Source organism: Mesoplodon mirus (genome assembly GCF_964341445.2).
Source record: "Mesoplodon mirus genome assembly, chromosome: X".
NCBI classification, from domain to species: Eukaryota; Metazoa; Chordata; class Mammalia; order Artiodactyla; family Ziphiidae; genus Mesoplodon; species Mesoplodon mirus.
The window spans coordinates 15,642,129-15,669,818 of record NC_138981.1 but is presented as its reverse complement, the minus strand read 5'-3'; the positions used below and the strand labels follow the sequence as shown (position 1 = coordinate 15,669,818).

Genomic DNA, 27,690 nt, shown 5'->3' with positions numbered 1-27,690 from the left:
CTATTTGATAATGGGGAGAGATGCTCCCAAAGTATTATATATATAAAGAAATTACAAAATAGTATGCACCATGTATTATGTATATATACACAGACACACAGAAAGTACTGGGAGGAAATACATCTAGAAACAGATGAATCTGGGAATTCCCTGGAGGCTCAGTGGATAGGACTCTGCGCTTTCACTGCCTGGGTTCAATCCATGGTCGGGGAACCAAGATCCTACAAGCCACGTGGACAAAAAAAAAAACCAGTTCAAAAACTTTTATTTATGCTCCTTCAAATATTGTTGAAGCTAAAGAACAATCTTTCTTTGGCTTACTTTGTTTAAAAGAGCTTAAATGTTTTTAGTGAATGGTTGTTCTTTTACTAAGACTGGTCTAAAGGAAAAAACAAAAAAGCCAACAACCACATTCACTTTCAAATTATTTCAACTACCATCTGCTTAAACCAGCTTGAATGTCTTTCACCAGTGCCAGGCACGTGCTGAGCGCAGACACTCCCTGTGGAGGAATGGGCAGCCACAGGAGGGGCAGTGGGGAAAGGCTGTGTACACAGATGCATTTCCCCATCCCCGGCAGAGGTCCTGAGCTCGCCTCTAGTTCCCAAAGAGTCTCGGGAAACTTATCAAGTAGGTAAAGGTAAACCTTCAGAACCTACAAGCCCCATTATCCCATTTAACCTTCTCCGTGCCACTGAGAGGTGGGCCTTAGGAAAATGAGACTCAGTGACGTGAAGTAACTTGCCCAAGATCATATTCAAGTCAGTAAAATGGGTCAGTAAACCTCAAAACCAGGTCTGTCAAATTCAAGAGCCTATGTTCTCTCCATTACACCACTCCTTTCCCTTCACACATCAGCCTTGGAAAATGAAAGTTCAAAGTCAAACAAAGAAACCGGAGACATTAAATGTCTAAAAATACATACCATGCTAGATATACCAGCATGAATTTAGGAAAACATTGGGAAAGAGCTGGAGAATTTTTAGCAGTAATTAACTCTGGGATTTAGGGAGGTGAGACAACACTAACTTGAGAGTAGAGACATCTTTAAATAATTTTAAGTAATTATATTTAAGACACTGAAGGTTTTTTTTAAAAAAAAAAAAAACTTTTTGTGCCTTAGGATTAAACTAAATTACCTCTAAAAATCCCTTCAACCCTATGTTTCTAATAATTTCCTCTAAGAGTCATCAACTATGAAGCAGGAATGTGAAGACACAGAGCGCACACCTGCCTGGCCTCAGACACCAGGCGCTTCCCACTCTCAGCATGGCCACGACCGGCCTTATTTGGTTTTGAAAATATGAACCTCTTTTGTAAAAGAGGTTTCCAGTATTTTGAGGGGGTTTTACATTTCCAAATACAAATTTTACAAACAAACCTACCCATAAAACTTACATTTTCATATGCTTTTTTGTTATTTTTTTAAATAGGTGGTTGGAGTTGGTAGGTTCATGTGCTTTTTAAATTAGAAAAGTGGCAGAAGATCTAAATAGACATTTCTCCAAAGTCCCAAAAGGCACGTGAAAAGATACTCAACATTGCTAATTACTAGAGAAACACAAATCAAAACTACAATGAGGTATCACCTCACACCAGTCAGAATGGCCATCATCAAAAAGTCTACAAACAATAAATGCTGGAGAGGGTGTGGAGAAAAGGCAACCCTCTTGCACTGTTAGCGGGAATGTAAGTTGGTACAGCCTCTGTGGAGAACAGTATGGAGGCTGCTTAAAAAACTAAAAATAAAACTACCATTATGACCCAGCAATCCCACTACTGACATATACCCTGAGAAAACCATAATTTGAAAAGATACACACACCTCAATGTTCACTGCAGCACTATTTACAACAGCCAAGACACAGAAGCAACCTAAATGTCCATCGACAGATGAATGGATAGATGTGATACACATACATACATACATACACACACACACACACACACACAGTGATATACTACTCAGCCATAAAAAAAGAAGGAAATAATGCCATTTGCAGCAACACAGATGGACCTAGAGATTATCATATTAAGTGAAGTCAGAGAAAAACAAATATCATATGATATCACTTATATGTAGAATCTAAAAAGATGCTACAAATGAACTTATTTACAAAACAGAAACAGACTCACAGACGCAGAAAACAAACTTATAGCTACCAAAGGGGAAAGAGGCAGGAGAGGGATAAATTAGGAATTTGGGAATAACATATACACCCCACTATATATAAAATAAAAATAAGGACCTACTGTATAGCACAGGGAACTACACTCAGTATTTTGTAATAACCTACATGGGAAAAGAATCTGAAAAGGAATATATATTTGTATAACAATCACTTTTTTTTTTTTGGCTGCATTGGGTCTTTGTTACTGCGTGCGGGCTTTCTCCAGTTGTGGCAAGCAGGGGCTACTCTTCACTGTGGTGTGCAGGCTTCTCATTGCAGTGGCTTCTCTTTTGTTGTGGAGCACGGGCTCTAGGTGCGTGGGCTTCAGTAGTTGTGGCACCTGGGCTCAGCAGTTGCGGCACGCAGGCTCTAGAGCACAGGCTCAGTAGTTGTGGCACACGGGATTAGTTGCACCGTGGCATGTGGGATCTTCCCGGACCAGGGATGGAACCCGTGTCCCCTGCACTGGCAGGTGGATTCTCAACCACTGCGCCACCAGGGAAGTCCCTACAAAATTTTTTAAATGGTGTCATTTCAAACTGGTAAAGGAAATAAACGATTTGAGATATCTCTCAAGTCATATGGGGGAAAAAGTGATAACCCATCTCACCCCTCCAGATATATCAAGATTGAAACGTGAAAAATGAAAACCACGAAGAACTAGAAGTTCAAAGTCAAACTTTGGTCTTTCTAAGGAAATCAGAGAACTCAGAAGCTATTTTATTTTTTTAAAGAAAAGGAAAATCAATTTACTAAATATTAATTGAAAACTTCAGACTAGTCAAAAGACCACGTTCATAAGGGCTTCAAATGAGTCAGAGACCCAACTTTCAAGGATTTCTGAACAAGGAGATCACAGTTAAAGAACTAAAAATGCCCAACATACAAAAACCTGTTCAAACTGGACTTCCCTGATGGTCCAGTGGCTAAGACTCCATGCTCCCAATGCAGGGGGCACAGGTTCCATCCCTGATTGGGGAACTAAGATCCCGCATGCTGCACGGTGCATCCAAAAAAAAAAAGTTTGAGCTCATTCATAATTAAAGAAACACAAATAAAAGTGCAAATCAAAGCAATACTGACCAGATTTTTTTAAATGATTTTTTTAAAAAAACAAAACAAACCTTCATGTGGGCAAACAGGTCCCCCAGTACAGTCATGAGAAGCCTACATTGGTAGCATACTGGTTTTGCAGAGGTATTTAGCAGTATCTCTCAACATCTGAATGCACATTCACTTTCACCAGTGAGTCCACCATAGTTTATTCCACAGATATTCTCACTCAAGGGCAAAGGCTATTCAGCACACCACCGCTTATTACTACACAGAAGAACCAGAACGTCTACTGATAGTGAACTGATTAAAGGGACTTCCCTGGTGGTCCAGTGGTTAAGACTCTGCGCTTCCTCTGCAGGGGGTGCGGGCTCAATCCCTGGTCGGAGAACTAAGATCCCACATGCCGCGCAGTGTGGCCAAAAAATTAAAATAAAAAAAATTTTTAAATAAAATTAAAAAAAGAACTGGTTAAATAAAGAATGGTCATCCACACAAGTTAAAGGAGGCAGCTATTCAAAAGAGTAAGGTAGAGCCCTGTCAATATGAACACATCTCCAAGGTATAATTAAGTAAGGAAAAAGAAACATTTGGTCCTGGATGAACATGTCAGTATAAACAAAAATGTATTCATACAGAAGCCAGTAAATGGAGGAAACTTTTCTATAAAGATATCCCCCAAACTGTTCACCATGACCAGTATTATACGAAGTATTATAAAAAGCAGTATTTGGGCTTCCCTGGTGGCGCAGTGGTTGAGAGTCCGCCTGTCGATGCAGGGGACACGGGTTCGTGCCCCGGTCCGGGAAGATCCCACATGCCACGGAGCAGCTGGGCCCGTGAGCCATGGCCGCTGAGCCTGCGCGTCCGGAGCCTGTGCTCCGCAACGGGAGAGGCCACAACAGTGAGAGGTCCGCGTACCGCAAAAAAAAAAAAAAAAAGCAGTATTATATTTTTTCACTATTCCACCACACCCCAGCCTCAGAGTCTGAAGAGTTGCAGGAGTTTCTTTCGAGTCATTTCATGTCACCTTCTCCCTTCACTCTGTTCAAGAGACCTCTGGGTCTGTCCCCCCAAATCTTTACACTACACCTTCTACTAGATTATAGTCGGAACACGATCTACTAAGCATGAATTTTTGTAGCCGTTCCGATGTATCTCCTTCTTAAAACAATTCTGAAAATTAAAGTATCTCATTTAAACTTGGCCTCAATCTATAACTACGGCTAGGACATCTACCAAATCATTTTACCAGTTTAAAAAAGAAAATAGGTTCAATCATGGATAGTTAACTCTTCCCAAGTAGAATCAGACAGTCAACAGCTAAGCCTATACATAGAATACAGAAAAGAGGGTTAACATACTGTATATAAGGCTAAGTTCTGACTGAAGGAAGAAAGGAAAAAAACCTAACATTTACTAATTGCTATGTGGTAGACATTTAAAATACTTTATTTAGTTTAGCTTTACAATTCTAAGACAGTGAGAATATTACTTCATTATACAGATAAACTACGGAACAAAGTAGGAAGTGAGTGAGGAAGAAAAAGCCATGATTTGAGACCTACATGTACTGAGCCTGGTATGAAAGTAGTGTTTCTATGAGGAATGTCCTAAAGAATCACATCTAAAGTTAAGAAACGTGAAGACTACCCAAATGTCCATTGATGGATGAATTGATAAATAAAATATGGTAAAGGCATACCTGGTTTTATTGTGCTTCACAAATATTGCGTTTTTTACAAATTGAAGGTTTGTGGCAACTCTGCATGGTCAGATGATGATTAGCACTTTTTAGCAATAACGTATTATTTAATTAAGGTAGGTACATTGCTTTTTTAGACATAACACTACTGCACACTTAATAGACTACACTATAGTGTAAACAACTTTATATGCACTAAAAACCCAAAAAATTCATCTGACTCACTTTATTATGTTATTTCCTTTACTGTGGTGGTCTGGAACTGAACCTGCAATATCTCCAAGGTGCACCTGTATATACGTACATTAGGATATTATTCAACCTTAAAAAGGAAGAAAATTCTAACACATGCTACAACATGGATGAACCTTGAAGAAGACATTATGTTAACTGAAAAAAGTCAGACACAAAAGAACATAGCATGATTCCACTTATATGAAATACCTGGAGTAGCCAAATTCATAGAGAAAGAAAACAGAATGGTGGTTGCTTGCCACGGGCAGGGCAGAGGGAATGGAGTCAGAGGTTCAGTTTGGGAAGATGAAAAGGTTCTGGAGATGCATGCTGGTGTAGCTTGCACAACACTGTTAACCTCTTAATGCCAATGAACTGTACGCCTAAAAATGGTTAAAATGGTAAATTTTATGTTATGTATATTTTACCCCAGCACCCCCCCACAAAATCATGATGAATCACGATTTCAAATATTCAAGCCTTTAGCAAATAAAATCTAACTTTATACTGGTCATCAGGAATTAATGTAAAAATATTCCAGTTGCTAGGATTACTGAATTGCTCCATTAGCTAGATAAAGCAGTTGAGTCAGTAATAATTGGGATGCCACGTTCCTCAGAACAAGTCTTAGGAAAAGGCCCATGAAAAATAAGCCTATTCTCTTCTGACAGAATACAGAATAATCTTGGGAAAGATGAAACAAGAAAGAGCAGTCCCCACTTCTGATAAAACCAGAGGGCAGGGCTTCCCTGGTGGCGGAGTGGTTAAGAATCCGCCTGACAATGCAGGGGACACGGGTTCGAGCCCTGGTCCGGGAAGATCCCACAGGCCCCAGAGCAACTAAGCCCGTGCACCACAGCTACTGAGCCTGCACTCCAGAGTCCGCAAGCCACAACTACTGAGCCTGTGTGTCACAAATACTGAAGCCCACACACCTAGAGCCTGTGCTCTGCATGCAACAAGAGAAGCCACTGCAATGAGAAGCCCGCGTGCCACAACCAAGAGTAGCCCCCGCTCACGGCAACTAGAGGAAGCCCGCGCACAGCAACGAAGACCCAACGCAGCCAAAAAATAAATAAATTAACTAATTAATTTAAAAAATAAAAATACTGAGATGGCATTTGTCTTTTTTGGTGTTGACATCTGCACTGATGGTACAAAAGCAATAATGAGTAACACTGCTGGTTCCTTAGAATAAATCAAGGCAGCGGCACCAAGCTATACTAGGAGTCATGGATTTTGTCACTACATCGTGTACTCGAGGTAGTAGGGGGGCTCTTTTACTTAACAATGTCCTTGAGAAAGCAATTAAAAATTATTAATTTTTATTAAATCTTAGCCCTTGAATACATTATCTTTTTCTATTCTGTGTGAAGATACAGAAACTACACAGAAAGCACTTCGGCTACACGACAAAGTGTGGTAGAGATCCTGACGAAAAGCACTAACGCAGCTGCTGGAATCATAAGCCCAACCATCAACTTTTTCATGCATCACCTTGTTCTTGTTCTTGTTGTTTCTTTTCTCTTAAAGACAATCCATGGCTGTTTACTCAGATTTGGGTATTTGGCAGACATTTTCTCCAATATATATGAAATGAGCCTCTCACTTCAAGGCAAACAACTGACAATATTTGTTGCCAAAGATAAAATGTGAGTTTTCAAGCAAAATTTAGAATTTTTGAAAACTATCTGCCACCATGAGCTTCCCAATACTTAAAGACTTTTCTGATGAGATCAGTGGTGATATTAACTAATGTGGTTTTGATATTGTAAAAAAATGTGGTAACATTTGTAATATCAACACAATTCAGTAAACCAATGTTTTCCAAATGACTAATGGATGATGATGTTACAAAATGATGCATGAGCAAAAATATCCATTCAAAGTGAAAAACAGAGCCATAGTTTTAGAACAGTACGGAAAGTTACATAGAATTTCAGATCCCACACTGGCAACTTACCTTCAAGAACTACTACTTGCTGAGTTTTGGTGCAGTATCAAAGAATTTCCACAATTATCTAAAAAGGCTATTAAAATACCACTCCCTGTTCCAATTACATATGTGTGTGAGGCTAGATTGTCTTCACATACTTCAACTAAAATTGCATATTACCACACATGAAATGCAGAAGCAGTTAGGAGAATTCAGCTATCTTCTACTAAGCCAATCATTAAAGAAATCTGCAAAAACGTAAAACAATGCCACTCTTCTCAACTTTTATTCTGGAAAATCAGCTATTTTTAATTTAAAAAACAACATTATTTACATTAATGTGTAGTACGCAGCTTCTGACACAGACCCCAAAGATCCTCCTAGTATTCACGACCTTGTATAATCTTCTCCCCTTGAGTGTGAGCTGGACCTAGTACCTGGCTTCTAATGAAGACAGAATTTGGCAAAAGTGAGAGGACATCACTTCTTTATGTGACAAAGACTGCAGCCTCCTTCTCTCTTGTGCTGGCACTCTCTCTTGCTCGTTCTGATGAAGCCAGCAGCCATGTTGTGAGATGCCTATGGAAAGGCCCCAGTGGCAAGGAACCAAGGAAGGCCTCCAGCCAACAGCTCATGAGGAACTGAGGCCCCAGTTCAACAACGTGCAAGGCACTGGATCCTGCCAACAACCACATGAGCGTGAGCTTGGAAGTGCATCCTTCCCAGTCAAGCCTTCGGATGACTGCAGCCCCTGAGACCCTGAAGCAGAGGACCAGCTAAGCCACTCCCAGACTCCTGAGATCATACATGCTGTTTCAAGTGCTAAGTTTTGGAACAATATCTTATACAGCAATAAGTAACTACACAACGCCAGTTGATTTTTTAAATGAATAATAATTTTAAATTGTTTTAATTTCTAAAATATGGGAAACATTATTAGATATACCCCACATTAACAAAAGCTCCTTGGGGTAATCAATAATTTTTAGGTATGCAAAAAGACCCGGAAACCAAAAAGTTTGAGAACTGCTGCGTGGCTGCGGTAGAGGAGGAACAAAGACGAGAGGCCAGCTCAGTGAAAGCATGGTCTGAGAGGGCTCCCCTCACTATGTAAGTAAGTCAGAAAAAGAAAACAAATATCATATATTAACGCATATATGTAGAACCTAGAAAAATGGTACAGATGAACCGGTTTGCAGGGCAGAAATTGAGACACAGATGTAGAGAACAAACGTATGGACACCAAGCGGGGAAAGCGGCGGGGGGTGGGGTGGGGGGGGGGTGGTGGGATGAATTGGGCCATTGGGATTGACATGTATACACTGATGTGTATAAAATGGATGACTAATAAGAACCTGCTGTATAAATTAATTAATTAAATTTAAAAATTAAAAAAACAAGGAGCCAACAGCCCTGGAAAAGGCGCCGGCAGAATGCAGCTTCTCTGGCTGCACGCTCTCTCCAGCAGGGGCTTGTGCTACTATCTCTAGCGGTTGGTGCTAACCTCTGTCGTAGACTGTGCACAGCGTTTGCCTTTTAATCCAAGGAAGATGGCACTCGAGTTCACAGTTAACTTCCACGGCCATTTCTTTCATTAAAAGGAAGGGTGCTGGACTCCGTAATTTGCAAAATCACTTCTAGCTCTAAAACTGTAGTTCAGTGATGAGCAGCAATCTGAGAGATACCTGTATTAGCCTAAACACCTATCTAAGTGGCAAAAGGATCAGAAAATAAGATGTTAATTCCCAAAGCTACTGAAATGTGCTTGGGCCTGATCTATTTTGCAGAAGGGCAGGGAGCCGGGCCACACATTTAGCATCTTCAAGCCACAGACTCCTGAGATGTAAAATGGTCCTCTACTTTTACAGGTTACGTAAATGCAACACCCCTGTTCCAATTTTATGAAATCATCCTTCGCCAGCTCCACATGGACCAATCATGATGCACCTTTGAAACATCAAACCTTCTTTTTCTTGTCCTACTCAACCCAACCACTTCAGCTCTCTGTTAACACTGTGTTGCGCAGACTTTGAGAGGTTAAAAAAAAGGGTCTCTCGGGCTTCCCTGGTGGCGCAGTGGTTGAGAGTCCGCCTGCCGATGCAGGGGACACGGGTTCGTGCCCCGGTCCGGGAAGATCCCACATGCCGCGGAGCAGCTGGGCCCGTGAGCCATGGCCGCTGAGCCTGCGCGTCCGGAGCCTGTGCTCCACAATGGGAGACGCCACAACAGTGAGAGGCCCGCGTACCTCAAAAAAAAAAAAAAAAAAAAGGGTCTCTCTCTAAACCCTCTACCTTTTAATTCATCCAAACTACACTTGGAGGTGCCTTTGCAGGGAGTCAAAAGCACACTTCCTAAATCAAACATCTTAAGGTCAACCTGGGGCCTAAGGCAATGAAACAAAAGCTATAAGGCTCAAAACTGCCTGGGTTCCTGGATTACAGTAGCTTTCCTATACCACCAATGACCTAACCCCACCCTTTGTAATTTGTTTTCATTTAGCAAAAACTATTACTCATTTTACCTATCACCAAGTTTTACTCACATTCAACGAAGAGCACATTTTTATTTACCATCCTCAAGAAATGTGTTTAGAGAGCACAAGACACATGGAATATGGCTAATGGCTTTGGAGCCCAGAGACCCTGGCCTTTGAATATACCACTTACTACCTCCTGTGTTGCCATAGGGAGGTCAACCTCTCAGTTTCCTGATCTGTAAACTAGAAATGCACAGTACCTACCTTCTAGAGTAGTAAGATTAGCTGTAATGAATATATATTGCTACCATGCAGCAGAACTGTTTATAATAATATCTGAATAAGGATGCATTTGCAAATTATGCAAAATGCCTCCATTCTCACTTTTAAATATGACCCACATGTCAATCTAAAACATCCTTGGGACTTCCCTGGTGGTCCAGTGGGTAAGACTCCACACTCCCCAACGCTGAGGGCCTGGGTCCGATCCCTGGTTGGGGAACAAGATCCCTCATGCATGCCGCAATTTAGAGTCCACATGCCACAACTAAGACCTGGCGCAGCATAAATAAATAAATAAGTTTAAAAAATGAAACATCCTTAACAAAACGTGCTTCTAAGCTACTGGCACATCTTCCGCAACAAACCATTCTACTTTGACCTGAGTAGGGAAAGAAGAAAAATGAACAAGTGGTAGTTTAGCAATATTACTCGTGGCAGACTACAGAGTAGGAAGTGGGGGTAATGGGGGTCGTCCTGGGGACATTTTGGAAGTGTAACACAGAATGCAAATCAGCACCCTGAGCAATAAATGTTAATAAAATTATGTTGCCAGCACAACAGGACAACAATGGTCATTTTATGTATCTTTTCCTTCAAGTAATAAAATTTAAGTAGTTGTAAGTCCCAAGAGAATTTCAACTAGGAAATAAATTGAATCATAAAAGCATACTCAAGGCTCAAACCCTTAAAGGGTCACCTGACCTATTTTATCCTCTTCTAGAAATGCCCCACTTGGGAAAATTTTAAACATAGCTAATTCTCAATGTTGATGAATACTATATTAAACCTGTATACCACTTTACACACTTTAAATACTGTCACATCCATTACATTAACTAAAAGTTACTGATAATCGTGTTAGAACCAAACAAAAAGTAATTGGGAAGAATGGGGGTGGGGGGGGAAGAGGCAAAGGGATTTCTTTGGGATATTAGGTTAAAAAAGCGGAAACTGTGCAGTAGGGTCCATCAGTTGCGTTATCAATTACAGAATTATATACCAGCTCTAGGCCGACTTCACCAACTCTGAGCTGTGTTATTTAATTTGAGCAAGGTTTGCTGCTGCTGTTGTTTTGACTGAGCTTCAGATGCCTTATCTACATACCTAGGGATACCAGCTATTCTGCAGAGGTAAGGAAGATATCAGAATGCAAGCACATTTTAAGTGCCTAGCACAATGCAGGAAACAGTGAGAACTCGAATTCTTTTCCTTTGAAATACAACTCTCTGCAAAGTATAAAACCTGAACAGCGTATCTATTGAAAGGAAAACTATTATAGTGACTCCTTCTGTGAAGAATCCCACACAAAGGGAAATCACATGTGCCTTGTTTTATGGAATCTGGATTTGGCATATACACTCCTAAATCAAACTTCTCTAGTCAAGACCAATATAAATGACATAAAATAACATATACAACACCTTCCAGTAATGTAATAAATAACTGTGGCATATTACGATCTATGAACGTGGTATTGCTAGAGGGATGTGCTGCATCTGGTCTGCTCTCATTACTGCTTTGCCCGTTTGGTTCTCTATGAAAATAAAATTTACCAAAGTTTGCTGATAGAATTAGATGACAATGTCGTAAAGAGAAGATCACTTCGATTCTTATTACTTAATCTCTGTGCTAGAAGAGTGGAAATTCATCATCAAGTCCGCAAATGGGGAGAAAAACAAGATAACGAAATGGTTTCTTCCTACCCCATACTCTCGCCCCACCCTGACCTGATTTCTCCTCATTAAGTCTATCACAGAGAGATTCTGGCAAAAGTGAAGGACACAAAGGTTGGAAGATAGATTTACAGAATAACACCCTAAAAGCAAGAGAAACGGATCTTTCATATATGCTAGCCTCCCCACCAAGTAAAATTCTACATGCCCGGCACTGTACTGAACGTATCAACTTTTTTTTAAAATTTTATTTTTACTTATGTATTTTCGGCTGTGTTGGGTCTTCGTTGCGGTGCACAGGCTTCTCATTGCTGTGGTTTCTCTTGTTGCAGAGCATGGGCTCTAGGCACGTGGGCTCGGTAGTTGTGGGGCACAGGCTTACATGCTCCAGGGCATGTGGGATCTTCCCGTGTCCCCTGCATTGGCAGGCCGATTCTTAACCACTGCGCCACCAGGGAAGCCCTCAACTCTCATACTTCACAACAGTCCTATGTGGTAGGGATTAGCATCATCACCACTTTACAGATGATGCAACTGAGGCTTAGAAACATTGCGAAACCTGCCCAAGGCTGCACAGCTAATAGGTGGCAAGAGCCACCTATTTGCCCACTACCACCCTACTTATTACTGTAGTGTAGATGAAAGGGTACTTTCCACACTCGGCTTCACCCCTTGGGCAAATCACTTGACCTTGCTGAGCAATTTGTCATCTATAAATGAGGACAATGACAGTTGCCCAACCTTCTCCACAGCACCTGAGTGATGCTGAAAGACTTAATATATGTGCAAAAATATGCTATAAAAACTATAGGGCAGGGCTTCCCTGGTGGTGCAGTGGTTGAGAGTCCGCCTGCCGATGCAGGGGACACGGGTTTGTGCCCCGGTCCGGGAGGAACCCACATGCTGCGGAGCGGCTGGGCCCGTGAGCCATGGCCGCTGAGCCTGCGCGTCCGGAGCCTGTGCTCCGCAACGGGAGAGGCCACAACAGTGAGAGGCCCGCGTACCGCAAAAAAAAAAAAAAAAGAAACTATAGGGCAACATGTAAATGTAACATTTCATTAATTTGAGCATAGATTCCATATATCTTTATCTTTCCTATTTGACCTAAAAATAAGTTTTTAAGAGTAGTTAAATAATTTTTAACACTCCCAAGCAAAAATCTAGGGGGAAAAAAAATCAACCTTAGACATTCTGGAAAAGGCAAAACTATAGAGACAGTAAAAAGATCAGTGGTGGCCAGTGGTTTGGGAAAAGAGAGGAAGGGATGGAGGTTCTTAGGGCAGTGAAACTGTTCTGTATGATATAGTAATGGTGGACACATGTCATTATACATTTGTTAAAACTCTTAGAATATACAGCAACAAGAATGAACCCTAATGTAAACTATGGACTCTAGTTAATAAGAATGTATCAATATTGGCTCACAATTGTAACAAATGTACCACAATAGTGCAAGATATAAATAATAGGGGAAAGGGGTGTGGTGTGAGGGGATAAATGGGAACTCTGCAATTTATGTTCAATTTTTTGGTAAACCTAAAACTGCTCAAAAAATAGTCTATTAATTTTTTGAAAACTCAACCTTATAAAACAAATTCTAGTAAAAATACAAACAAACAAACAAACCCCCCCCACAAATTCTACACAAGGATTTAGGAAGTACTATGAATGAGCTTGGTGTTCTAAAAAATGCCTGGAATACTTGACAAAGTAATATCCCATCTTTTTAGACCAGTGTTGTCCAATAGAACTTTATGTAATGTGCAATGATGGAAATATTCTAGATCTGCTCTAACACAGTAGCCGCTAGTCACATTGGCTATTGAACACTTGCAATGTGGCTAGTATACTGAGGAAGGGAATTTTTAATTTTACTTAATTTTAATTAACACTTAAATAGCCACAGGCGCCTAGTGGCTATCACATCAGACAGCAGTTTTAGACAATTCAAGAGACTCTTAGAAATGTACTGTAATGTTAAAAGAAAAAAGTCACCTTAAGAGACCACCCAAATAGCAGTAGTTATGAAACAATGCCACAATTACCTGAGGTCAAGAGTGACTAGATGGTTAAGACAAACAGGAAGCAACAAAGCCCATCTCCAACTGCGGGCCTCTCACTGCTGTGGCCTCTCCCGTTGCGGAGCACAGGCTCCGGACGCGCAGGCTCAGCGGCCATGGCTCACGGGCCCAGCCGCTCCGCGGCATGTGGGATCTTCCCGGACCGGGGCACGAACCCGTGTCCTCTGCATCTGCCGGCGGACTCTCAACCACTGCGCCACCAGGGAAGCCCTGTTTCTCACTTTTAAGTCTAATAATGTAACCCAAAAGTGACAAAACGGTCACTGTTCCTTTAATTCCTTCAATACTTTCAAAACAACCCAATTAGTTAAACACCATTTCTGCTTCCTGAAAAATAGGGCTGAGGTCAAGTTAGAATTACGAATATATTTTCAAGCTAGTGGCCCAGAGGAAATAAAAAACGAGGGGTCCGAAGGAAATACTTAAAAAGTGACTTCTACAAACACAAGATCTTCACCCAACTTTTTAAAACGAAAATTCAGAAACTAAGACACACCTGACTATTCTTATCCAGCTGTTAACCAGAGAACTGCGTCAAAGGGTCATTACCTCTTCGTCGTTTAAAATGCTATAGCTGATTAAGCGTCAGTTCCTAGTTCAGACTTTTTATCCTCATGCTAGGGGCATGGAAAGGAACTCATGTCCTCAACTGCAGTGGCTTTTTATCGGAGTCCTCCCCTGGGGGGCCTATGAAATCAAACCCTGAGATTGGCTCCCCACCCTCAGGGAATAAGTGAGGTGTCCAAAGTGACAGTGCTGAATCCCTAGAGTTCCGTTCGGTCCACAGCTTCTTTTTCAGTCCTTCAAGTACTGGATCTTTCTTTCAGAGTACAAAGAGATGGAGAGAAAGACAGGTAATTGAGAAGCAGTAATACCCTCATGAAGACAGACGTGAAAACACCTGACCTTAGAAACAGCACCCCCCCCAAAAGCTAATTCTTGACACTCTGCGCAGAAGTAAAGCGAACCTTCGTTCTTTGTTTTCAAGTTCACGAGTCGCATTATAAAAATATTATTTCGTAATTTCCAACAGGAGTGATCTTTAAGAGTATTCAAATGCATAATTAAGTGACATTAAACAGCCCCGAGTGATCAAGCACGACGTCCAACAACTTGAATGTTTCAATCTGTTCAACCGCAAACAACGAGACGGGTTTCCACCTTTCCAGTCCTTTTCCCCGCACTGCTCTCTTCCTGGGCCCTGAAAGCCCTGTATCCCGTTTGTTGTGCAATCTTTTTCGAACTCCACCCACTGACTCCAGAACAAGTGGAATTCTCCCATTCTGAAGGTCGGGATTTTCCTCCAGAAAGGGAGGGAGACACTGAAAACTCCTTGACGTGAGTCAAATAAGGCAAGGGGAACAGTCCAGCCCGACTCCCAGATTAAGAGAGACCAAAGGCCAAGCTGGGAGAGGCGCTCAAGTTTCCGCTCACCAAGGGGGGGCGGGGGTAGAAAGAAAGAAAAGGGGCAGAAATAAAGAGCGAGAAGGGGAAGGAGGGAGGGCTGAATTGGGAAGACCGGTTATCCGCGATGCTGCTCCCAACTGTGCGGGACCCAGGTCCTCCAGCATCTTCTCCCACGTGCAGCCAAGCCCGTGGCGCCCACAGAGCAGCCCCAGGGCCTGGGTCCCGGGGGCCGAGAGGCCCGGCTCGCCAGCCCGCGCAGTGGCGGGGAGAGCAGGGGGGCGGGGGAAGGGGGGCGCAGCGCAGCCCCGTCTCCCGCGCGGTTATCTTACTGCGCAACAGCCTCGCCCGCGCCGCCCGGGCGCACCCAGCAGCGAGCCCCGCGCACCTGCCCGGCGCGAGGAGGGCGAGCCAGCGACCCCTGGCAGCCCCCAGACGGCGGCGCCCAGCGCTAGGAGCACGGGAAGCACGCGGAGGGCGGGGGCTGGGAGAGGGAACACCTGGCGCCCGGGGCCCCGCGGCGCCGGCCGCACGTGGCTGTCACACCTGGCGCGCCCCCGCCAAGCACCCCTTCCCCCTCCCACCAGGCTGCGCCCCCTGCCCTCCCTCCCGCCCCCGCCTCAATCCCCAACCATCGCCCCCTCCCACCCCATCCACCCCGGTTCCACTCCCCTCACCTGCTCCCACTGTCGTCACCCTGAGAGCGAAGAGGGCCGGATGGTCGTCCCGTGGCTAAAGGTAAACCGGGAGAGTGAAGAGGTGCACCCCGAAACAGCTAGCCCCAGCATTCCCCGGGCACAGCAACAACGCAGGCACCCCCCAGACTGACCTTCTGCCGCGGGCTGCGTCGCCGTCCGGCCCGTCCAGCCTCAACCGCCTCCTCGGCGCCGCCGCCTCTTCCCCGCGAAGCCTCCTCTACCCGCGTCGCCATGAGGTGACGGCAGCAGCCAAACAAGCAGCCCGACAAGGGGCACGGAACCTCGCAGGGCCTCGCGCCCCACCCCTGAATCCCCCAGCCAATTGCCGCATGCAAGGCTCCCCACGTGACCGGAGGAGGTTGGCCCCCGAGGGGACGGAGCGGGATGGGGGTGGGGAGCATTGAAGCCGGGGCTGGGCTACTGCAGGGCCGAAGGGCGAACAGAGGCCGCGCGAGCCTGCGCGAACGAGGAAAGGGACTCTGGAGAGGACTACAAGTCCCAGCAGGCTGCGCGGCCACGGCTCGCAGACCCGGATCAGGATTGGAGCGTATTGCGGCGTTCTGAAATGGGGGAAGAGTATCCACTGTGCTGCGCGTGCAGCCTCCTGGGATTTGTAGTTTTCTAGGGGCGATGTACCGGTACCGGAAGGTACTCTTTATCATCCTGCGGGAAAAGTTCAGAAATAGTTCAGTGTTTGGGAGGGAGCGGGGTCGGGGACACATTGTTCTGCTTTTGTTTTGGTTGCTCTTCTTCGGAACTGAGCCCGAATGATTGGGGGATGAGGAGAAATACTTCGTGACTTTCAAGGCGGGAGAGTTGTAATGGCTTTCAGAATTTGAGGTTTCTGGCTCGACACCTGTCCCGAGTCCTGCCCCTCCACCAGAGCTCTCAGCACCGTTTAGCGGTCCCGAGCTCCTGCGGGGTGGGGGCTGCGTCATATTCACCTTGGCTGAACCGCCCGGGCTTCTAGCACAGTTCTCCACCCTTACTTGGCGCTTAATACACATTGAACGTACTGGCTTTCTCCGCCAGTTGTTTCGTTACTGAAATTTTTTAACAAACTCGGTTTGCTGAATCGATTTTTTTTTTTTTCTTGACGAGATTAGGGCGGGGATGGATTTTTTCTCAGGCAAACTCCCTATTTACATCTGATGGAACCAGATCTCCAATGACCGAGCTTCTGATAGTCACAGAGCGTCATGAAATCCTGACATGTTGCCTTAAATAACTCATTATGAAAATTTGTGTAAATCCTATGTCACTTTTTATGAGAGAATACTAAGTAGTGGTGTCAGGCGCCAAAAATTTAATAACTTACGTGAGAGTAAATTTCAATATTGGGGAAATTCCTTCTATTAATTTTAATTATTTCTGTAAATTTGGGGAAAGTACCATTATTTTATTTCACAGGCAGAACACCTCAGTCCAGCTTTGAGACCTCAAAACTAGAGCAACAGATAATGAACCTATACCTAGACACTATATAAAGCTGATGGCCTCGGCCACTATTCCTCACTTTCTTAAAGGCAGAAGTCCCAGTGAGATGCAGAAAAAATCTAACGGTAATGCTGCTTCTAACCCGCCTGGGGAATTGAGTGCTAAAATGCACCATAGTTAAATTATGGTACAAGAGAACACCATGCAGCTACTAAAAATGATAAACATTTTTTAAATTGACCTAGAAAATATACATAGCACAGTGAGCTTAAAAAAAATCCATTTTCATAGAATTGCCTGTAGGTTTATAAAGAGATGTTTAGAAGGACATTAATCAACGTGTTAATAACGTTTTTCCCTGGGAGATGAAACTTGGGAGTATTTTTACTTCATGATTTTCTGTATTGTTTGAGTATAAGTATGCATGGAATTTTAAAAAATAGTTATCTTTATTAAGAAAACAAAAGGACTATGCAAGTGACCTCAAGTCTTAAGAGAAATGAAAAATAGTTAATTGTATTTGTTTTATTTATATACATTCTTATTTCAAAGGGATTTGGAAGGCTGTAAACATATACACGATATGGCACGACATACATATGTGTGTGTGTAGATATATAGATATATGTCATATCATTCGTTTATATACAAATAGAGAGGCAGAGAGAGAAATGACAAGAAAGTGAAAGTGAAAGAAGGATCAGGAAAAATAAGATGAAGTCATGGGTGAGTTGATTCCATAAAACACAAGCCTTGAGGTTCTTGTCCACAAGCTGGACATGAGTCAAATTTTTATTTTGAGCTTCTTGACAGCTGGGAAAAGAGGAAAACATAATTTACAGAGTGATTCACAACATAACAAAATAAAAACAAACCGGGTGCTCAAGAGAAACATAGTTGTTACTGCTCCCACGAGAAATATGAATTTCAGAGGTCTGCTTCTTATAACGTCTTTAATGGAGGGGATGGTGTTTTTTTTAAATCTGTCCACAAGTTCTTTGATGCTCCTCCCTTCAAAAGGTGGAGTCTGATTCCCCTATTCTTGCAAGTGGGCCAGGCTTAGTGATCCGTTTCTAAGGAAAACAGCTTAGCAGAAGGGAGAGAGAAAGAATAGCTTCTGTCTGGCTCTCTGGGTCTCAGATCACTCTCTTCTTCCTCAGGTCAGACTAACCTGATTTTTGATAGACCCATGCTTTGTTTAAATGCCTTCAAAGAGGTTACTGTCCAGCCTTAACCCAAGGCTCTATAAAGCACTGTACTTATCTCAGCTGGGATCCATTATTGGGGTTATGTTTTAAGTCTTCAAGAGCTAACATTTCTTTTTTTTTTTTTTAATATTTATTTATTTGGCTGCGCCAGGTCTCAGTTGCAGCATGCGGGATCTTCGTTGCAGCATGCATGCAGGATCTAGTTCCCTGACCAAGGATCGAACCCGGGCCCCCTGCATTGAGAGCACGGAGTCTTAACCACTGGACCACCAGGGAAGTCCCAAGAGCTATCATTTCTTTGCTTCCAAGTCTTTAAGAGGCATCCCATGATCTATCTGCATTAATTATTCTCACGTTTTGCTCAAGGACTTATGGTCTCTGTTAAGAACTCTACCTGCCTGAAAGGTGAAGGTCACAAGAAAAACAGCTCGTCGCCAGTAGGGGGTATTCTCCCCGCTTCCTCCCTAAAGGCTATGCATGTACCTGAATATGGGCCCACTTATTCAGATGCTTAGTAAACAGCCAGGAGCCTGAGGCAGAAAGTTCTTAAGAGCAGTAAGCTCAATGATGCCCCCAGCTCTCTGTCCTGTTAAGAGGCCAACTTGCCTCTATTACAGAGGCAGGATTCTGTTGGCCTTATGGCCACTATCAGGGAAATGGAACCCTCAGAGTTCATAGCTGGACACAGGGCTATTTAGAGATTTGGCCTGTAGTATTACCCCTTAGGGAGCAGGCTTCAGATTGCTAGGTTCTCATACCCTGTCAATGCAAGGGTGAAGAGACTCACAAATTTTAAGCAATGCACATCTTGAATATTACTAATTTCACCACTGTGAGCCCATTTCTGACACCCATCATACTGACTAACAAGCTACTACTTTCACCAATGAAAACCCATTTCTAACCTTCATTTTGCTACTTAGCAAAGCCTCTGCTATTGATTGAGCTATGGCTAACAGAAGCATTTGTAGTAGCTAGAATCTGGAATACAGACTCCCTGATTAATATAGCCGACTACCCCTCCCCTGGTGTGTGACGTCCTGAGTGGGGTCATTGCTAGCCCTTAATTTTACACAACTCACACACACACACACACACACACACACACACAGAGGCTACTACTACGACTACTACACGGTCTTTGCTGGCAGCCAATTAACAGACCCCATCATACCCTATAATATGATCAAAGGTACTGACAAATCTCAAGAAGCAGTGTATCTCATCAGAAGAGTGGAAACCTAGAAAAGGGAGAGTCAGGGAGGCCAGGCTGACTGGCCCATCCAAGCAATGTTTAGGGAAGAGAGAATCTTGGTCAAAAAAGAGAACTTCACAAATAATGGCCCTGGGCTTCCCTGGTGGCGCAGTGGTTAAGAATCCGCCTGCCAATGCAGGGGACACGGGTTAGAGCCCTGGTCCAGGAAGATCCCACATGCCGTGGAGCAACTAAGCCCGTGCACCACAACTACTGAGCCCGCTTGACACAACTACTGAAGCCCACGCGCCTCGAGCCTGTGCTCCGCAACGAGAGAAGCCATCGCAATGAGAAGGCCGCACACCGCAGCAAAGAGTAGCCCCAGCTCGCTGCAACTAGAGAAAGTCCATGCGCAGCAACGAAGACCCAACGCAGCCAAAAATAAATAAATTAAATAAATAAAAAATTTTTAAAAAGCCAATTGAAACGTGAAATAAGTTTTAAAAAAAAAGAAATAACGGCCCCATTTCCAAGGCTATCCTTAGTGTGGGGACGGAGGCTCCAGCATGCTAATCTAATGCCTTTGAACAGGAGACTTGTTTTGATTTCTTACTCACCAAAAAACCTTTCCATTAGAATCTGTCTCCCTATGTGGGTCTGACTCCAGAGAGGGAATGTTGATGTGTGTAATCGACTAAAAAAAAAAAGCACATCCTAATTGTGGGATCTCAGTTCCCTGACCAGGGATGGAATGCTGGGCCCTGTCAGTGAAAGCCCAGAATCCTAACCACTAGGCCACCAGGGAACTCCTGAGAATTATGTTTTATTCAGCGAACTTACTGAGGACTTGAGCCTGGGATACAGCCTCTCAGTTAGCTCTGAGAGACTGCTCCAAAGAGTAAGGAACGAGGGATTTCCCTGGCGGTCCTGTGGTTAGGACTCCATGATTCCACTGCAGGGGGCATGGGTTTCATCCCTGGTCAGGGAACTAAGATCCCACAAGCCGAGCAGTGTGGCCAAAAAAAATTTTTTTAATTTAAATAAATAAATAAAAGAGGTAAGGGAAGAGCCACGATATATGAATATTTTGCTGAGAAAAAAAAAACATGTAGTCAACCATCAGAACATCAAAAGACTACTGCTAATCACAAAAACAGACATCTCAAATTAATGATTTTAGTATGGGAAGATGCAAGAGTCTGGGCTCATTGAAATCATTCCTTTGATATGCACCTTAACTATCTAGGGCCACTATCCTGTTTTTCTCCATCCTGAATCCACTCAGGGCACACCCTCAGGGGTGGCTACAGTGAATGGTGGCTTTATGGCCACAACATCCTTTGTTTACTGAAATGCAGGCGACATTCTCTGTCCACAGTGTATATTTGTATTCAGTGAGATGCTTCCACTGCTCATTATTAATAAAGGGACATTTTGACTTTGTAAATCAGGACTGAGAGCCATATTCTGGAGACAGTGCCTTCTGGGAGTGTGTTCAGAAGCCCCTTGGGGGGCCGAAATATTTGGGGTACTCCTGTTTTGCATCTCTAGCATGCTGTACTTCCCATACCAGGCCAGTCCCACACTTCAGTGTAAGGGCTTGTTTTTATTTTTATTTTTTCATGATTTTTTTTTTTTTTTGGCTTGCTGAATCTCAGATCCCCTACCAGAAATTGAACCTGGGCCCCGGCAGTGAAAGCGTGAAATCCTAACCACTAGGCCACCAGGGAACTCCCTTGAGTTGTTTCTTTTTAGGGCTTCTTGAATGGACTCCTGTAGCTAGGTGGTAAATGAAGTGAGGGCAGGGGCCGTGCCCATGGAACTTCTATATTCTCAGCACTCAGCAGAAGGCCAGGCTCGGAGAAAGCTCTCAATACATACTTTTTGAGAAAAAGAGACTCTGAATAGCAAAAGTGCACTGGCCGCTCAGTTTTCCGAATCTATACAGATGAGGGCCAAGCCTCCAATTCCCCAAGGTGATATCCCTTCTCACAACCTCTTAGAGAGTGTCCTAGTGGCAACATCCCGCTGCCACACTGAGAAGACCTCAGGCAGCCACGAGACCAAGATCATCGTAGGGTAAACTTAGTGGCAATAGAAAGTTCATTCATCAGTTAAACATTTACTGAGCACCTACTACATTCTGAGCACTTAATTAGACACCAGGCATACCACGATATAGAATAAGGGCTCTCAGGCCAACACTGTCAGTGATACAAATAACAAACAGTAACATAATTCATCTGTAATGACCTATATGGGAGTAGAATCTACAAAAGAGTATATGTATAACTGACTCACTGTACAGCAGAAACTGACACAACATTGTAAATCAACTATACTCCAATAAAAAAAAATTTTTAAAAACAGTAAAAAAATTCCGAAGATAAAGGTATTGCAAAGTAACAGCTTAAGTGTAATTTTCTACTGGTGGTAGGGAAGTTTAAGGAAGGTTTAAAGTGACATCAGAGCCGTATCTTGAAGTGGCAAAAGGAGTTAAACCATGCTAGTTTGACTTGTCTACCTTGGAGTATTTTCAGAGAAAGAAATGCTCCTACTAACCTTTAAAGTAGCCAAGAGTATTATTTCAACAAAAGAGTTCAATTTCATGTTTGTTGCATGCTCTTGGGGTTGTAGGTAGTGAAAAGGAGTCTTTGCCTTTTCATAGAACAGAGAGCTTATTGTTTAATTCGATTACCCAATACCATCCTTCTATGCGCACCCTGATTTTAGTCCTTATAGGAATTTGGCCAATTTCAGCATTTGCTATACACCTCCACATTTCTGGCAGACACTGTAAGATTTAAAAAATGATTATACCTTATACCTAGCTTGCTCAGGCATACTGATGGCAGGCTGTAGAATGTACAATTAGATTGGCAAACACTGGGGTGCCAGGTCCAGCAGGAAGAGGATACTTCAAATAAAAACGCTTGTCATGTAGGGAATATTGGGAGAGAGTACATGCATTTCAAAAATTCAAATACATATATTGCATATACAGGCTTCATGAATTTTGTTCTGATTTATTTCTACAAGTCTCGGCCAGAATTACAGACTTGCAAGCAAGTGGAAACTATATGTATAAAGTGAGTGGTAAAGAAAAATATAAAATACTTGTGGAGTTAGGCGCTGTTGAAAATCTCTATATAGGACATTGGTTCAAGATGGCAGAGTAGAAGGATGTGTGCTCACTCCCTCTTGCAAGAGCACCTGAATCACAACTAACTGCTGAACAATCATTGACAGGAAGACACTGGAACTCATCAAAAAAGATACCCCACATCCAAAGACAAAGGAGAAGCCGCAATGAGACGGCAGGAGGGGTGCAATCCCAATAAAATCAAATCCCATAACTGCTGGGTGGGTGACTCACAAACTGGAGAACACTTATACCACAGAAGTCCACCCACTGGCGTGAAGGTTCTGAGCCCCACGTCAGGCTTCCCAACCTGGGGGTCCAGCAACGGGAGGAGGAATTCCTAGACAATCAGACTTTGAAGGCTAGCGGGATTTGATTGCAGGACTTTGAGAGGACTGGGGGAAACAGAGACTCCACTCTTGGACGGCACACACAAAGTAGTGTGCACATCAGGACCCAGGGGAAGGAGCAGTGACCCCATAGGAGACTGAACCAGACCTACATGCTGGTGTTGGAGGGTCTCCCACGGAGGCGGGGGGTGGCTGTGGCTCAGCGTGAGGACAAGGACACTGGCAGCAGAAGTTCTGGGAAGTACTCCTTGGCATGAGCCCTCTTAGAGTCCGCCATTAGCCCCACAAAAGAGCCACGTAGGCTACAGTGCTGGGTTGCCTCAGGCCAAACAGCCAACAGGGAGGGAACCCAGCCCCACCCATCAGCAGTGAAGAGGATTAAAGTTTTACTGAGCTCTGCCCACCAGAGCAACAGCCAGCTCTACCCACCACCAGTCCCTCCCATCAGGAAACTTGCACAAGCCTCTTAGATAGCCTCATCCACCAGAGGGCAGACAGCAGAAGCAAGAAGAACTACAATCCTGCAGCCTGTGGCACAAAAACCACATTCACAGAAAGATAGACAAGATGAAAAGGCAGAGGGCTATGTACCAGATGAAGGAACAACATAAAACCCCAGAAAAACAACTAAATGAAGTGGAGATAGGCAACCTTCCAGACAAAGAATTCAGAATAATGATAGTGAAGATGATCCAGGACCTCAGAAAAAGAATGGAGGCAAAGGGGCTTCCCTGGTGGCGCAGTGGTTGAGAGTCCGCCTGCCGATGCAGGGGACACGGGAAGATCCCACATGCCCTGGAGCGGCTGGGCCCGTGAGCCATGGCTGCTGAACCTGCGCGTCCGGAGCCTGTGCTCCACAGCGGGAGAGGCCACAACAGTGAGAGGCCCACGTACCGTAAAAACAAACAAACAAACAAACAAACAAACAAAAAAAGAATCTGCCTGCCAGCCGCATAGCACAGGGAGATCAGCTCGGTGCTTTTTGACCACCTAGAGGGGTGGGAGGGAGACACAAGAGGGAGGGGAAATGGGGATATACACACACACACACACACACACACACACACGTATAGCTGATTCACTTTGTTATACAGCAGAAACTAACAAAACATTGTAAAGCAATTATACAGCAATAAAGATGTAAAATATAATAATTAAAACAACAAAAAAAAAGAATCTGCCTCCAATGCAAGGGACATGGGTTCGATCCCTGGTTCAGGAAGATCCCACATGCCACAGAGCAACTAAGCCAGTGTGCCACAACTACTGAGCCTGCGCTCTAGAGCCCGTGAGCCACTACTGAAGCCCGCACAACTAGAGCCTGTGCTCTGCAACAAGAAAAGCCACTGCAATGAGAAGCCCGTGCACCACAAATGAAGAGTAGCCCCTGCTCACTGCAACTAGAGAAAGCCCACGCACAGCAACCAAGGCCCAACGCAGCCAAAAATAAATAAATAAATAAATTAATTAATTAAAAAAAATTCTCCTGGGATGATAAAACATAGATTCCAGGCCCCCTTCCAAGATCTAGTTTTGAGAAGATTGGCATCTTTAGGGATATTTGTCTTCCCATCCATGAATGTAGTATATCTTTCCTTTTTTTCAGTGTTGTTTAATATCTCCTTACATTTCATGTGCATCTTTTGTCAGGTTTATTCCTAGCTACATTATATTTTTTGGCTGCTAATTAAAATCGTAAAATGAAAATATTAGAATGAAAGATTTCAGACATACAGTAAGCTATAAAGCAAATATAATGAATAACTGTCTGCAGTTGATGCATCAGTCATGTCCTGTCAAAAGAAAACAATAAAAGTTATTTTCACAGAAATAATTTAATATAAAGAATGGGGGACGTTCCTGGCGGTCCAGTGGTTAAGACTTCGCCTTCCAATGCAGGGGGAATGGGTTCGATCCCTGGTCGGGGAGCTGAGATCCCACATGCTTCATGGCCAAAAAAACAAAACATAAAACAGAAGCAGTATTGTAACAAATTCAATAAAGACTATAAAAATGGTCCACATCAAAAAAAATCATTATAATATAAAGATTGGTTAATCCATGTATTGGAGAGCTGAAAAGGCAAAAAGGGAACCACCTTAAGGTAGCAATTGCTAGAAACAGCTATGGCTCCTAGAACTGGAGGGAAAAACGGAGAGACGTTGTTATTATTAAGACTGACAAAAACAACAGGGATTTACTGTAGAGCACAGGGAACTATATTCAATATTTTGAATTCATGGTAATAAACCATAATGGAAAAAAATCGGAAAAAAAAGAATTTAGATATATACATATATATGTATAATCGAATCACTTTGCTGTACACCTGAAACTATCAACTATAGTCCAATAAAAATTTTTTAAAACTCATTTTGGCTTCCTTGTTTCTTTGCCTTGGATTTCTGCTGTGCTTATTATTCTTTCCTTCTAATTCCTTTATCTTTGCTTATTATGAAACCTTTTTTATTGATTTTCCTTATTTTTTCTCCATACGTCAAACACAAATTTCTGAAAACATAGACAGAAAAAAAGAGTTAAAAAAAGGCATAACGGCCAGTAATATTTTAGTGTAAGCATAATTTTGGTGTAAGCACTTTTCTATGCACATACATGCCCAACGCACACACAGACATTTCTTTCTGGAAGAAAAAGTGTAATATTAAATATAGTTTTGTAGTTGTCTTTTACTTTTCACTTGATGTTATGTTGTGAACCGTGTCTCGTGTCAAATACAGAGCTCCGACGTTTTCTTAAGCAGTCAACAAAATCCTTTACCCCAAAGAAATCACACGCAGAGCCTCGAGGAGCAGAAGAGATGTAGTCAGGGTCCCAGGAAGCGGGCTTCGGCCGACGTCAGGCAAGAATCTCGGGGGCGGGGACTCAGTGTTCATTTGCATAACCGGGATGAAATGCGAACAATGTATTTTCAAGTTAAAGCCATAGATTTCCTTTAAACCTATTATTTCAAAGAATGAGACTTCAGTCACTTAACTGGAAAAAAGTGTTGCAAGTTCTTGACCCGAGCTTACGTTCCCCCTCATGTACAAGGGGTGACGATCTCCTTAGCATTGTCTCTGCAGCAGGCCTGAGTTATTCATACTCGTTGCTACTCGTCAGCGTGCTTGAGGCTTATTGGTTTTTCCTTAAGGTTCGCCTCAAGGGAGAGAGGGAACCCAGCACCGCGTCCAATTTTTGAAGGCCTTGTGGTAATAAACAAGGCTGACGTGTGTGTAAAAAAGTCAGACTTGCCAAAGAAGGAGCTTCACTGCACGTGTGCCTTGCGACTCTTCACACTCCGGGAGAGGTAGTATTTTCTTGGCGTGTGGGACGTTTCGTGTAATGGTTGGGAAGGTTTTTGGTTTTTTTTTGTTTTTTTTTTTTTTGTGTGTGCGGTACGCGGGCCTCTCACTGTTGTGGCCTCTCCCGTTGCGGAGCACAGGCTCCGGACGCGCAGGCTCAGCGGCCATGGCTCACGGGCCCAGCCGCTCCGCGGCATGTGGGATCTTCCCGGACCGGGGCACGAACCCGTGTCCCCTTCATCGGCAGGCGGACTCTCAACCACTGCGCCACCAGGAAAGCCCTATACGATTTTTGTTATTTGATTTCATGTGCATAAACACACCATCGATCCATCCTTTCACAGCCTTCGGGGCAGGCACATCAGCCCTTAGATGCTGCAGGCTTGTGAACAAACACAGTTCTCAGAAAGTGTTGCCTCTGCGCCTGGTAGAGCACACACTTTGAAATGTGCTATTAGAAATATCTGATTTAGCAGGCTTATTCATTGTCCCCCTGGGAACTTGGTTCCTCTTAATTTGGCCATGTGGAAAGGGTAGTGGGCAGGGAGTGACAACTGAAACAGCAGAGGCACCTGTAACGCCAACTAGGAAGGCAGTGTCACCTGAGGACGCTAGTGGAAGAGTAAAAAGTAAAAAGCCCCAGAAAATTCTGCTCTCCTGAGCGCATTAGTGCGTTGGTGCAGCGCCTCTCAAGCCGTGGAGTCCATTCTAACCCCAGGGAATCTTGGCACCGCACAGAGTCTGGGCCAGCAGTCTGGGGTGGGGCCTGAGACCCTGCATATCTAAGCCCTTAATTCTTTTCCCCTTTATGAAGCTCCCAGGGCAGGCAGAGGATGAGGGTTCCCGAGCTACACTCTTGAGTAGTGAGGTACAATTTCCAGCGTGATGGACTATCTTCATATTTTAACGTTTCATGAAGCTTGTGTTTTTATGCACAGTATATCTTGTTGGATGACCCCTAAGCAAGTAATAAATACTGAGAAATTTCCCACCAAACAAGGTTACAAATTATTTTGTCCTTTAAAAGAATAACACTTCACGGAGTTCCCTGATGGCCTAGTGGTTAGTATTCCAGGCTTTCACTGCTGTGGCCCTGGGTTCAGTCCCTGGTCAGGGAACTGAGATTCTGCAAGCCCCAGGGCACGGCCAAAACAAAGAGAAGAAAAATAAAAGAATAACACTTCAGTTACCTGTATAATTTACAAAAGCAGAACATTTCACCACTGAGGGATCGATAAAACTATAGCCTAAATGTATTTTTATGCTGTGTATAAAATCTTACTTTATCCTTTTATTTTCACAGGGCAACACACAATTAGGCAACGAGTATCATGTAAAACTGA

General features: G+C 43.5%; 1 protein-coding gene across 5 annotated transcripts in view; it reads right to left on the bottom strand.

Annotated features, from left to right (window-relative positions):
• Nucleotides 1-16,091, bottom strand: part of TXLNG (taxilin gamma) — a 49,977-nt gene extending 33,886 nt beyond the window's left edge. For 2 of the 5 annotated variants that reach the window (XM_082609713.1, XM_082609715.1), the window contains exon 1: nt 15,845-16,090. In XM_082609713.1, coding sequence (XP_082465839.1) covers nt 15,845-15,946 — 102 coding nt within the window. In that variant the 5' untranslated portion in view covers nt 15,947-16,090. Of the gene's footprint in view, nt 1-15,692; nt 15,748-15,844 lie in introns of all 5 variants that reach the window. The other 3 variants (XM_082609716.1, XM_082609714.1, XM_082609717.1) reach the window with 3 other exon arrangements.
• Nucleotides 16,092-27,690: the final 11,599 nt, after the last annotated feature.